This window comes from Misgurnus anguillicaudatus, chromosome 2, assembly GCF_027580225.2.
Source record: "Misgurnus anguillicaudatus chromosome 2, ASM2758022v2, whole genome shotgun sequence".
NCBI classification, from domain to species: Eukaryota; Metazoa; Chordata; class Actinopteri; order Cypriniformes; family Cobitidae; genus Misgurnus; species Misgurnus anguillicaudatus.
The window spans coordinates 34,248,977-34,262,785 of NC_073338.2; the positions used below are offsets into that span (position 1 = coordinate 34,248,977).

Consider the following 13,809-nt stretch of genomic DNA (forward strand, 5'->3'; position numbering starts at 1 on the left):
TTTGCAATTGACGCTCCTCCGTGTAGTCGCAGAGAATCAACAGCTTCTTTCACACGGAGGATGAGGAGGATGATGCCACACATGTAGACAGCAAATCGCGCGTGCAGCATGAGACACTGCTCTCACCACAGACGTCTTCCGTGGATACCTTAGTGGGAACAGATCTACATGAAAGACAATATAGCAAGAGGAACGGTGCAGGCTGACACTGATACGTGAATTCGCCACTCCAGTCAATGTAGACTGCGATTTAACGCGACTTTGTGTCCCGATCAGGCAAACCGCTATTCATGTTGCAAGCCCGAGCTTTATGACAATGGATTATTCGCTGTTACTATACAGCCTTTGGGTTCCCGTTATTCTGGCTGTTGAGGGTAAGTAAATGCTCTTTGTTACGGGGCTACTCTCTTGTTTCTGGGCTATTCTCCGTGAGAAAATGCATAAAAACTAACATTCTGCGCGTGATTGTGGCGGTTGTGATGAACGGATCGCGTGGATGATGGCTCGAAACTTCGCGTTTGAGGAAAACTTAAAGGGTTTTATGTTACAATATTTTAACGTTAATTCTCATAGTGTACAAATGTACAATGTTCACGACGTTCAAATAAATCATTTTTAAGATGTAAACGAAAACGATAAGTGGTTGACCGTTAAGACGAGGCATACAAGGATGACTGTGCAGTTGCATTGTTCATAGAAATACCAATATGTATTATCTTGACAGTTTCTTACTTATTATTATTATTAATACAATAAATTCAGCATTTTTATTGATTTTTTTATTTTTTAAATTAAAGAGCGTCTGCTTTACTGAAATGTAGTAGGCTATCACATTTCTCTGTCTCGGCACAGTCCATTGATAAGATGTTTGTGTTATGGCATTCTGTGTATTGATACAGATGATGTTTTCCCACAAGCTCTATGTGCCTTTGTTATAATAACAAACAGTGAAAACATAGCCTAAATCAATTCTGTTTACTTGTAAATAGATGTCTATACACAACCAGCATCTCATTAATAATAATTTTGTATAAAAATAAAGAGTGTGGTGATATTATGTTAATGCTTTACTTGGATCAGTGCTTTATAAAAGATCTCATGTAGATGTTAGATCTCTTAGGGCTCCGGGATGCTAAACAAATGGTTTAAGACTGCTGAAAGCCCCCTGTTGCTTTAGTGTGACACATTTCCCCCAAAAGCCTTTAAATCACCAGAAGTGATGATAGTAGCATCACATCAGTTTAATTGGCACGTGTTAATTGGCTTGTGTGATTACAGCTGTTCAAAGGTGAGGAAACTTGAGTAACATCAAAGAAACATCACATTTTAAATGTATTAAAAAATGTATTGCTATTTTAAAAGCGGTGGTGAGGAAAAAACGTGGCAAAAATGAGTATAGGTGTGGTTTTGAAATAGCTATTTGTGCAAAGGTTCATTGACTTGGATCGAAGAATTCATAGGTTTTGCATCAGATTTTTAATTACATTTTCGATGGTTTATAAATCTGTTGTTTGCATATTTGGCAAAAATTAATGCATACAGACAATTAGTCTGCCCTTTCCTTGTAATTTAATGCTTTGATGGATATTAATTTTATATTTAAAACAAATTGCGGCTTGGCAAAAACAAGGCTGTTTTTTGTTACAGGATACTAGTTTCAAAGCAGGATTTAGCTTGGCTTTTTTACCGAGGGATGCACGCATTGATCATGCACCTACATCGTGTCCCAATAATCCTCAAATACAGTACAGAGGCAGGCAGATACTGTGGCCATGACTGCCTCAATTCTTCATCAGTTTCAGTGTCAGAGCCGAATCAATATTGTGTGTGTGTAGATGTGAGTCAAAGACCAAGTTTCCAAGCAGGTTCTTCCCAGACTACATTAGTTACACATCCACTGGAGGTCAAGTGGGCCGAGCACCTCATGACAAGAGAAAGCGTAAAGATGCATCCAGGGTCCCTTGTGTTAATTCAGTCAATCTGTCAAAAGCATGGCATCTAAATATAAAACAAATGAGAAGTGTTTTAGGCCCGTTAGTGGTTGTCATCATTATTGAGGTCCAAACCTTGCTGATATGTTGTTATTGTTGTTGTTGTTTTTTAAATAGCAATATACAGTAAGCACCATATTTATTTCCAGTTTAAAGGGGTAGTTCACCCAAAAATGAAAATTCTGTCATCATTTACTCACTCTCATGTTGTTACAAACCTGTATAAATTTCTTTGTTCTGATGAACACAAATGAAGATATTTTGAAAAATGTTTGTAACCAAACCGTTCGTGGACCCCATATACTACCATAGTATTATTTTTTCCTACAATGGAAGTCAGTGGGGTCCATGAACTGTTTGGTTACAAACATTCCTCAAAATAACTTAATTTGTGCTCATCACAACAAAGAAAATTATATGGGTTTGTAACATGATAGTGAGTAAATGATGACAGAATTTTCCGTTTTTGGTAACCTATCCCTTTAAAATGTACACACCATTTACAAAATAAGAGTGCCATGGTAGAATTTGTTTTGGGATGTGTGGTAACATAAACAACCTTTAACATCTGAAAAACATTTTTTGTTTCACAAAGGATTCTTTGTAGTGAAGAAAGGTTCTTGGACAATAACGTTTAGACAGCATATTTCCAAGAAGAGAGCTACAATTTCATTGTACAGATGTTCAGTAATAAAGGCATTCTATTCTATTCTATTCTATTCTATTCTATTCTATTCTATTCTATTCTATTCTATTCTATTCTATTCTATTCTATTCTATTCTATTCTGTAAAGGTAAGAAACAAAATAGCTTTTTTCAGAACAATTGACTGAATGGTTCTTTTGGGGAACCAAAAAATCATTCTTATATGGCATCACCTTGATGAACATTTGTAGCACCTTTATTTTTAGGAGTGTAGTCAGTCACTGTCAGAAAACTGGTCAAAATATGTACCCCAGCTGTTACTGGGGCAGTACCCTTTCAAAAAATACATACTGGTACCAAAGAGAGCTAATTAGTACCTCAAATATACATACAGTATTAGTATCATAAAGGTACATATTGGTACCACATATACATATCTGTACCCAATGGTACTTTTTAAAGGGATAGTTCACACAAAAATGAAAATTCTGTCATAATTTTCTGACTCTCATGTTGTTACAAACCTGTATGAATTTTAAAATTTTGATGAATATAAAGGAAGATATTTTGAGGAATGTTTGTTACCAAACCGATCATGAGCCCCATTCACTTCCATAGTAGGAAAAAGTAGGGCTCATGAACAGTTTGGTTACAAAAAAATATCCCTTTAAAGGGTGAAATATCCCTTTAAAGGATACTGCCCCACTGACAGCAGAGTATTAAAAATGCTGTTTTACCTAAAAACATGGTTGAGCCTGTTTAGCCATTTCTTTCTTTGACCTTTTTTGGTTTTGGTATTTGTGTTTAATAGCTTTCGTGTAACCCCAGGGCTCCAGACTGTCACCAAATGGTGGCATTTTGCCACCAAAATTTGAGAGTGTGCCACTGAATTTTACATCCAGTTGCACATGTGCGACCAGTAAATTTGACCTTTTTTGTGATGTGACACTGAATTTGAAACATCACATTGTACTGCATCTATCTTCAAATTATTTATTAGTAATACAGTGGAAATGAGTAGATATGTGAATATTTGGTTAGCATGTTGATTTACGGTGTGTGCCCCTAAATTTTCTGGTTGCGCCCCTAAAATTTTCAGTTAGGGGCCACTGTGCTCCTAGTGAAAAAACTTAGTCTGGAGCCCTGAACCCTGTTGCTGGGTTAGTTAACCCAGCTTGTATTCTTTCTAATTACCCTTGTGCAAGTTTGCCAGTTATTTTTAGCCCAGTTATTTTTAGAGTTTGGATATTTCTTTTCGATTCTACGTTTCGGAAGCTTGGCGAAGTTACAAAAGATTTCAAAGAATAATGACTTTGTACATCTGCTGACTGTACAACGCAAAGTTTCAAAGAACATCCTGTATGCTCATTTCGGTGAGAAAGACTGCAGTGATCTGCTTTGTGTAAAATTAAAGAATCGTGATGTTGTGTTCCACGACGAAGCCAAACGCACAGATGCAAAATCCCTCAAGGAAAGAGTGAATGCGGACATAAGTAATTGATCAAAGAACTTCGCCCCGTTTTTATGAATATTTCACACAGCGAGATGCCCTTACAGCTATTTCATCACACAATTAACTCTTTCTGTGATTTACAGCACTGTATAATGGAAGTGTACAACCGACATAAACACAAGTTGTGTGTTTGCCAGGCTCAGACGCATATGCTTATTTGTCGGGGCCTTAATCAGCTAAGTTGATGTTCTGCTCTAAATATTCCCTGGATTTGCTCGCAGATGTGTGTGTGTCACGTTAATTTGAAGCGAGCGCTCGGCTTCATCGAACACCGACGTACAAAGTGAATAAAACATTCGGGTGCGCGGTTAATTTGCAAAAGCTGGCCCGTGCAGTTTTGCTGCCTTTATAAGTAGAGAACGGTGCATCGGCTGCAGAATGTCATCGGGTTGAGCGCGTCCCTGCGGTACACAACAGGATCTGTTCTCAGATCAGCCACAGGCCAGAGCTGTAGTGGGTAGATAAATGCGTATTGCATTATTAGTGTGTGGAGTGAAAACAGTGATTAGGCCTTCCACAGTCTGAGTAGTAGGGAATTCAAATGAGTGGAGTGCTTTGATATGCAGCCGGTAAAATTACAGCTGTAAGGGTGGCGATGCCGGGCTGTGTTTGGATTCGAGTCTGGTGTTATTTAGAGGCTCATTACTTGTCTATTTTGCAGAGACTCTTATGGACAGCAGGTGGGCTACTACAGAGCTGGCGTGGACCACCTATCCGGAAACAGGGGTGAGTGTATTAGCATTATCCTTTCTGTAATAGTCCATAATGGTGAGCGGATGTCGACATGGGTATTGACATCTGTACATACTCCCTAACAAATGAGACGATTGAAGTGGGGCCATTACAATGAAAAAGCACCCCTCAGCATTTGTCTTTGCAAAAACGCACTGTATGTAAATATCCCAGGAGAGCACGTGACTAGTGAGGAAATTAACCACAGCAATTCTGACCTTATGCTTGACACCCCCCACCCCCCAAATCTACACTCTCCCGTCGTACGATTTGTCTTTGGAATGTGCATGCGAAGCCAGTCAATGGAAATGATGGGTTGCCATGGCAACAATCTTAAGCAGCTCAGCCCTTTTCCTGCAGGCTGGTGCTCGATGTCTGGCATCTCAAAAGCCATGCATCATCATAAGTAATGCGTTCCTTCACACCTGGAGATAAACACATGCTACCCCTCGCTGTGATGCCTCTTAATTGTGTTGTGAGAAGTTCGCAGAACCCAAATGTCACCTTTGAGAAAGCATTCTATTTACCTAAACCCCCGACATGAATTTAATTGAACATTTTGAGCTGTTCATTATCTCCTTGTTAGTTGTTAAAATTGCTTTTGGTCTTTGTAACAATCAATATATAGAGCTTATTATGACATTTGCATATTATAATATATAATATATTACAGGATTATAGGATTATAGCTCTTCATTAAATACTGATAAAGCCAATAGACTGTATCAGTCTATCACCTATTAAGACCTTGAATGATAAATTACATGCTATTTCTGTGATGGTTACTGTTTAAACGGTAACAATACAGTAGCCTTGTAGACAAGTGCAGTGTGCAGTCAGTGACAGTATTTTATCCTCTTCTCAGTGGGAGGAAGTAAGTGGATACGATGACCACTTGAGCCCCATCAGGACATACCAGGTCTGTAATGTGATGGAGCCCAATCAAAACAACTGGCTGCGGACTGACTTCATCCCCCGGCGAGGGGTCCTCCGCGTATATGTGGAGCTCAAGTTTTCGGTGCGAGACTGTGGCAGTATCCCAAATATTCCCGGGTCCTGTAAGGAGACCTTTAATTTGTTTTACTATGAATCGGATGGAGATACGGCCACAGCGAGCAGCCCGCCTTGGAGGGAGAACCCCTATGTAAAGGTCAGTTAAAATGAGTTTTGCTTTTAAATGATAAGTTTGCATAAAGATGCATTTGATGGCATTTTGGTGAATGGTGGCATTTTCACTTTTACCTGGGAATATAATACAGGTCCAGATATACACAAAGTATTTCTAGATGTATCTACAGAGACTTCAGTATTATTAGACTGTGCTCAGAAAAAAACGAAATGTTTAATCTTAAGTGAAAGCTTTTGAATAACTTGGTTGATTTCACTTGTTTACACATTCCCAAGGCTTTGCTATTTCCAGAATTTGCTATCTCTAATTGATTTATTACATTTACATACCTGTCAACATTGGGATTTGAAAATAAGGAATATAATATAATTCTAGTTTTTAGACAAAAAAAAACATATAACATTTTTCTTTTTAAGAACATCAAACAAAAAAAATAAATTCAAGTATACAAATCACACAAAAGGTAAAATTGTAATAACTAACAAGTTATTGTAATTTTAACTATATTCAATGTCCTTTGCATATTCGAAAAGGAGTGAAAAGAAGAAAAAAACGTATTTAATCCCACCCCTTCTCCACAACTCAAAGCTTACAATAAACGACCCTCATTCCAAATATTCATACATCTTACTTCTTATACCTTAAAAACAATACAAAATAAAAGAAAAAGCACATAAATTAAACAGAAAAGGAAAAAATATATTAAAAAATGTACTATGAAAAAAATTATTAATTTATACATTTCTACAACTCAGGAAAAAATACAAAAAATTATAATAAAATAAATAATAATAATAATGAAGTGAATTTAAGTTAGAAAAAACTGCCAATGGGGTAAGAAAAAAAATATTTTTTTCTTAAACACTTAATTCAAGAAAAAATAATGTTACATTTTCTTACCCCCATTATCAGATTTTTTTTGCTTGGGTTAAGCACAAATTCACTTAACTTTGATATTTTTGTCTAAACACTAGACTTATGTTCTTGTGTCATTTTGTTCACCAAGAAAATGCTTCTTAATTTAAGATTTTTTTAAATATTTGTGTTGAAATCAAGACAAAAATACTAAGTAAGAAAGTCATTTTTTACAGTGTATACCTTATATCATTGTTTGTATGACTCTCTTGCATCTGCAAGTGACTTGTTATACACATAGGTCGCAGACGTTGCATTCTTTAACACCTACTGAGTTAAGTATTAAAGCACAAACAAGAGTGTTTACCCACATGCAAAGTAAAAAAAAAAATGCACACCCGGCCACACGCATTAGCCAGCACATCCAAAGGTGTGAGATTGTGTACGGCCAGTGAGATTTTTTTTACATGTATAAAAATATGGGATAAATACGTGACATTATTTAAACGGGATGATGGTGGAAAAGAATGGTACAATACGGGAGAATCCCAGCCAAAAACAGGAGGGTTGACAGATGCATTAATATACTGTATTTAGGACAAATGTGTTTGGAGAAAAAGTTGATAAATCAATAAAAAAACTACGAGCAATTCATTCAAGCAATACAAGTCATCTTGCCTTTTGTCACAGGTGGACACCATAGCCCCCGATGAGAGCTTTTCGCTGCTGGAATCAGGTATCGTCAACACCAAAGTACGGAGCTTCGGGCCTCTTTCCAAAGCTGGTTTCTACCTGGCCTTCCAGGACCTGGGCGCCTGCATATCTCTCATCTCCGCTAGGGTCTTCTTCAAAAAGTGCTCGACTTCCATCGCCAACTTCGCTGTCTTCCCCGAGACGGCCACTGGTGCGGAAGCCACTTCTCTAGTCATCGCCGCGGGGGCCTGCGTGCCAAACGCCGTAGAGGAATCGGTCCCTTTAAAGCTATACTGTAATGGAGATGGAGAATGGATGGTTCCCGTGGGAGCGTGCACCTGCATGCCGGGCTTTGAGCCGGCCAAGAAAGACACTCAATGCCAGGGTGAGTGTTTGGCTTTTTTGCACTAAAGCGGATTGTCACTAAAGCTTTGAGTGTTTTTGGGCAGATGCCCTAATACGGATTATAAAATCTGTGTGGTAGAGATGCAGAGGTTATAATCAGGTCATAGTGTTTTTGTTATGCTTTTTTAAGCAGTCACTGGTAATGCTAATTTTTAAGCAGTGTTTTTATTATGCATCCTTAAAATGCATGCATCTATTTTGTTTGGTTTCTTTTTAACAGAGATTCCAAAAATGTCTAAATTAAGGTGACTTTTATCATGTACCGTAAGCTAATTGGTATTTATTTATGTAGCTATTTAAACATTAAATTTGTATATTTGTATTAGTAAACATTAAAATTTTATTAGTTATTAGTAACATGCAAATCGAAATTCACATTCCATGTAATCTCTATATGTAACTAAACATGGGAAATATTAAATATCACGTTTGAAAGTAAATACCATGTAGCTTTTATCCAAAGTGATTTACAGTATAATTATTACAGTGGCAGTCACCCTGGGGCAACCTGAGGTTAGGTGCGTGCATACACACAAACGTGCATGCTTTTTTTCCCTATTTCATTATGTTGGGGATAAGTTTATTGACTTCTGTTGTGTTCATACCGAGCTAATGATATTTTCAATCCTCAACTTTATCCCTAAAGCTCACATTTCAGATTTTAATGAAAACATCCTTTAAAGGCGGAGTGTGTGATTTTTGAAAAAACACTTTGGAAAAGGGAGTCGGGCAGACTACCAAAACACACTTGTAGCCAATTAGCAATAAGGGACGTGTCTACTAACCAACATCGTTGCCTGGGTTGCGTATGTGTGGGGCGGGTTTATCAAATAAAGGTCCTGATTCTATTGGGGTTAGGGGTGTGTTTGTTTAGGTGATTTTAAATGTCAACTTTGGCTTTCAGAGATCATGCACCCCACCTTTTATATGTTTATAAAACCATTGTCCTCTAGGGCATCTCATCATGCCCCCTTCCCAAAAAAATGTAGGACATAAAACATTGTAAAACTTAAAATTTGAATTGAACAATACATTAAGTTATACAATCTAGGGCTGTTGGTTAGTAGCTTTATTTTTCTGAGGTTTAATAACACAGAATTCATGATAAATTAAAGGGGTGGTTCAATGGTATTTCATGCATTATTAACACAGTAATAGAGTTGTTTCCTCGTGCTAAACGTAGGCAAAGTGTCAAAAAAGCAGTTGGGCGTATAACAGAGTATTTCTGTGCCGAATGCACTTCGCCAGGGTTCGTACAGGTTTCTGGAAGTTTTTTTTGATTATGGGTCCAGCTGACGTTTCAGGGGTTTCTATACACATCACTCATTTATATGGGCACTTCCCCCGGAAACCGCGCCCACCCGTCAATCAGCGGGAGATGCTAGAACTTACAAACATCACATCACGAGACATAGCTTTGTTTAATTTCAAAACTCAACGAAAGAAGAAGTGTGTTTTTGGATGTAAGGAGAAGCCTTATAGAAACAATGGATATAGTTTATTATCTGGGGTAGCAGCAGAGTTTTGCTTTTGATGCGCTGGATTTCATTGAAAAGTCCCAACCGGGTCATGAGTTGCATGCAGTAACAAATACTTCTGTCTTATGTTGGAAATAGGCGCGTGTATATTATATAAATGATACAAACATGTAGTGAATCATAAGTTAAACACTGTTGAATAAAGTGTTGCATGACTCGTACTCGCTCCTCCCGCGGTAGTAACTCGTCCTTCTTCATTTTGTCGTACGTTATTGTAAAGAATCTGTAAAGCTAATCTTTCTTTTATAAATCACTCTATAGGTACTCCAGATTAACATCAAAAATGCAGAAACAGCGTGTGCTATGTAAGCTTTAATATATTTTATAAAATGTCATAAAACTGGGACCCCCCTGGCACAATCACAATCGCGGCCCCCAGTTTAAGAACCACTGCTCTAGGGCAGTGTTTCCCAATCCTGGTCCTCGAGGCCCCCCTCTCAGAAAGTTTTAGATGTCTTCTTATTTAACACACCGGATTTAACTTATCAGCTTGTTAGGGAGACATGTTTACCATTTTGGGAGGGGGCTGATAAGTTAAATCAGGTGTTTTAAATAAGGAGACATCTAAAACTTTCTGGGAGGGGGGCCTCGAGGACCAGGATTGGAAAACACTGCCCTAGGGGACCGTGGACTGGTCCTTGAAATGTACTGTGGGTGAACTAAGATTACCATCCTTGTCTGAACATTTGGTCCATGCAATGAAGGAAAAACTCACACACACACACACTCTAACTGAGGCCAGTTCAAGCATGTATGCCTAAAATTGCATCCCATTTGCATTTTGCAGGAGAAAAATCAGCTAGGTGTTCTAGAGTTAAAAGGCTCAAACACAAAGAGGATAAAAGCTTTTTTATGTGAATATGTAAAAGCCCTAATTTCGGAGCTCAACATGGCTTGGGTGGCTTGCCAGACCAAAACACCTTGAGTTTTGAGCATAATACATTCTGAACAATTCGCCCATGCTGATCCACACGCAGACCATTTCTGGGCTTAGCGTTGAGTAAAGAGCTCCAGTAATGTGGTGGACCGCAGTGGTGTCAAAGAACAGACCCGCAGACAGTGGCAGCCCACAGCTTCTTCTGACACATCTGATAGGGCCCTAACAGAGTGATATACCAAAGACTGATGGTTCTGCAGAAGGCGAGACGAATTCTCAAACGCAGGTCGGTGAGTGAGAGTAATGGAGAAAATTAAAAGATAAACTTCATAGAGCGGGGGGTGAGGCGATGATGAGCTGGACATAGAGTAATAAAATGTGAATTGGATCGGCCTCTTGGACTGTTTGCGAGGAAGGAGCTGGTGGATGGAGAGAACTTCCTTTGAGATTGCCAGCGTGTGGTGGCTCATTTGTTTCCATCTGGTTGTTCAAGGTTAAGAGCCCTTCCTTAAAGGATTGATAAACGATTCTCAGGGGCCACGCTACAGACGCCAGATTCACCGTGGCCAATGGAGAGACTGCGTCTAATTTTCTTTATCACCTTCCAGCTGTAATCTGCAGGCTGGTGTGCCTACTGACACACACAAACACACACTGAGAAGCATTGCAGCCCGTTTAACATTTATCTGTCAGATTGGGCATGTTCCTCTGTCTCTTTCTCTCTTAAAGCTCTTCCTGTCTCATTTTCTCGCTGTGTCTGAATGCGGAACGGCACGCGTGTTAAGGTTGGGAGCAGAGGCCATTCGTGCGGATTTTCCACAGTCTTATTACGCTCGCTCTCCGTTTTAGCTGTGAAGTAATGTGTCACGGAAGGAATATTGAAGATCTGCGGTGTTGTGTGCAGCATTTATATAGTCAGGGGCTCTCTTGGTATGGACCCCATTAACTGCTCTACCATCTACAGTGTTTCATTGTGGAGATACGGGTGTGGTGGATTGTTTACAGGGAAAAAACAGAGCTTTGTGAAAGCAGCAGATTTTGCTGCCAGACTGTTACATCAGCCATTTTCTTCAGAAAGAAACTGACTCACTTGATTGCAGCATTATAGCACATAGCCCCAGTGGTGCAACTAACTTTAGAAAACTAACTTTATCTAAGCTTCAGTGATTCATTTTTGTTTAGAATTTTTGGAAATGGTTTTTTTAAAGGTAAAGTGTTCTCATTTTTTAAAATGAGACAATTATTTCTGTGGGGTGGTATAATATGCATTGACTAAAACAAAGCAATTAGGTTGATTTCCCAGTAGAAGTGTAAACACTGTGGTTGTGTCCGAAATCGCCCCCGTTATAGTATATATAGTATAGTGCATATATAGTGCGTATTTGGTAGCCAAAAATATAAGGATATGTAGCTAGCATTGTATACATTAATTTTAACACATTAAAGTTTGCTTAGTGTAATGGTTGATATGCTTTAGCTATGATTTGAACTAAGGAAATTCACTGTTTATTTATTTTGCTTGATATTAAAAATAATCTACTCTAGAAGGTATAGCTGGGCAAAAAAAAACAGTAAAGCCGGTTCAGTGATTAGTAGTAAATTGTCATCACATGCTTTCAGATGGAGCGGCATTTACTAGAGCCGTATTTCACAGAGAAGGTAGGCAAAATCGCATACAATATCGGAGGCAATTTTCCACAATTTTGAAAACGATTTTGCAATCTTCTAGTGTTGTTGTTCTCGAGAACGGTCTCGGTCTCGAGACCGGTCTCAAGACCACTTTTTAAAGGTCTTGGTCTTGTCTTGGAATCGACCGCTTTTTTACTTGGTCTCGTCTCGGTCTCAGACAAAGAGGACTCGGAATTTTATTTCAAGACCGGTCAAGACCACAACTGATGGCACATCACAAATTTATTTGTTATCATTACTTACAAGAAGTGCCTAATCATATGCATATTCCACATTTTATCATAAGTGTTTTAATGCAGTGACTTGCACTGGTCTTGGTCTTGACATGGTCTCTGTCTGTCTTGGTCTTGACTCGGTCTCGACCCTTTAAAGTCTTGGTCTTGTCTCGGTCTTGGCCTGTCTTGGTCTTGGTCATGACTTGGTCTCGGTTTAGGTGGTCTTGACTACAACACCAGTGTTTCCCATACATTGATTTATTTGTGGTGGCCCACCACAGAATCAACACTGGCCCCCACAAATAGAATTTTCATGATTCCCATTTACATTTTTATTTCACTATTTAAAACCGCTTAATTCGGCTTAAAATATAATTTGATATATAATATTGATCAAATACAGATACAGATCAAAGAGTAGAAGTGAAACATACCGTAAAACTTCAAATAATAGCCTAGTCCCAAATAGACGCCTGTCTCTTTTAGACGCCTGGTGTGACGACAGGTTTGGGTAAATAAACGCCTGTCTCAAATAAAGGCCTGGTCTGTTTTTTAGTTTCGGGTTGTATTTAATCTTCTAAAACCCGACAGATCATCTGTTTAAGCCAGTTCTATGGTGCAGATTGCGCTAAAGTTTTGATTACCTGTAGATGTCACGTGACGGACGCAGTCGTTCCTTTACTCATCACTATGACAACACAACAAGCTTCGTCGTCAGGATTGAGGTGATGATGACAGTAGCAAAGTGGCAATCGGGAGAGTCAGGACTTTTCCCGGTGGGCCGGTAGTGTTTTGGGGCCGCTGATAATAGCCGGGCTTTCAGTCTTTTGTCATGCATGCACTCCCGCCACACATTGTATTTCTCACGCGGAAACACTATTTATCATATTTAATATGCTGCAGCACCCAAAATGTATCTGGCCGCACTGCTCTCTCTCTCTTTCAAGCCCGTCTTCCCTAGAGTTCTAGTCGAGCGAGCCAATACAAAAAAAAGAGGCTACACAATAGCCAATCAGAAAATAACACTGTTGTATCTGGGTAAGATTTCACGCAACAACCAATAAAACAACATATCCTTGTTTGCTTTATTTATACTGCCAATAATTTAAGACTGTTGTTCTTACACAAACTAATTTGTTAAACGCATTCAAATTATAAATAAAACGTAATATGTAGTAACCTCCTGCTGTCATGCTGGAACAATTAAATTAAAAGCCTGTCTCTTATAGACGCCTGTCTCTTTTAGACGCCTGGTGTGACGATAGGTTTGGGAAAATAAAAGCCCGGGCTATTATTTGAAGTTTTACGGTATTTCAGGTGCCAACACTAGATCAAACGCAAACACGACATGATGACATCACATATATGCTAATTGGCGGTTGACGTCATCACCACCACAGTCTCCTCAAAATCCTGTGGGAAACACTGAACACTATAATCTTCTTTGTGAAATTCTGCTCTACTGTGTAGTAAATGCCTCTCCACTAATCACCAAACTGGCTTTACTGATGAGACCCGCATGAGAAT

At 38.8% G+C, this 13,809-nt stretch overlaps 2 protein-coding genes across 3 annotated transcripts in view; one reads left to right on the forward strand and one right to left on the reverse strand.

Annotated features, from left to right (window-relative positions):
- The window catches only part of ephb3a (eph receptor B3a), a 44,303-nt gene continuing 30,494 nt past the window's right edge, over positions 1–13,809 (forward strand). The window contains exons 1-4 of one of the 2 annotated variants that reach the window (XM_055202827.2): positions 1–374; positions 4,811–4,875; positions 5,747–6,031; positions 7,556–7,943. In XM_055202827.2, coding sequence (XP_055058802.1) covers positions 311–374; positions 4,811–4,875; positions 5,747–6,031; positions 7,556–7,943 — 802 coding nt within the window. In that variant the 5' untranslated portion in view covers positions 1–310. The remainder of the gene's footprint in view (positions 375–4,810; positions 4,876–5,746; positions 6,032–7,555; positions 7,944–13,809) is intronic. The other variant, XM_055202826.2, reaches the window with a different exon arrangement.
- mfsd8l2 (major facilitator superfamily domain containing 8-like 2) overlaps positions 1,442–13,809 on the reverse strand; it is an 80,430-nt gene continuing 68,062 nt past the window's right edge. The window contains exon 13 of the transcript XR_008643926.2: positions 1,442–1,998. The gene's annotated coding sequence lies outside the window, so the exon portion shown is untranslated. The remainder of the gene's footprint in view (positions 1,999–13,809) is intronic.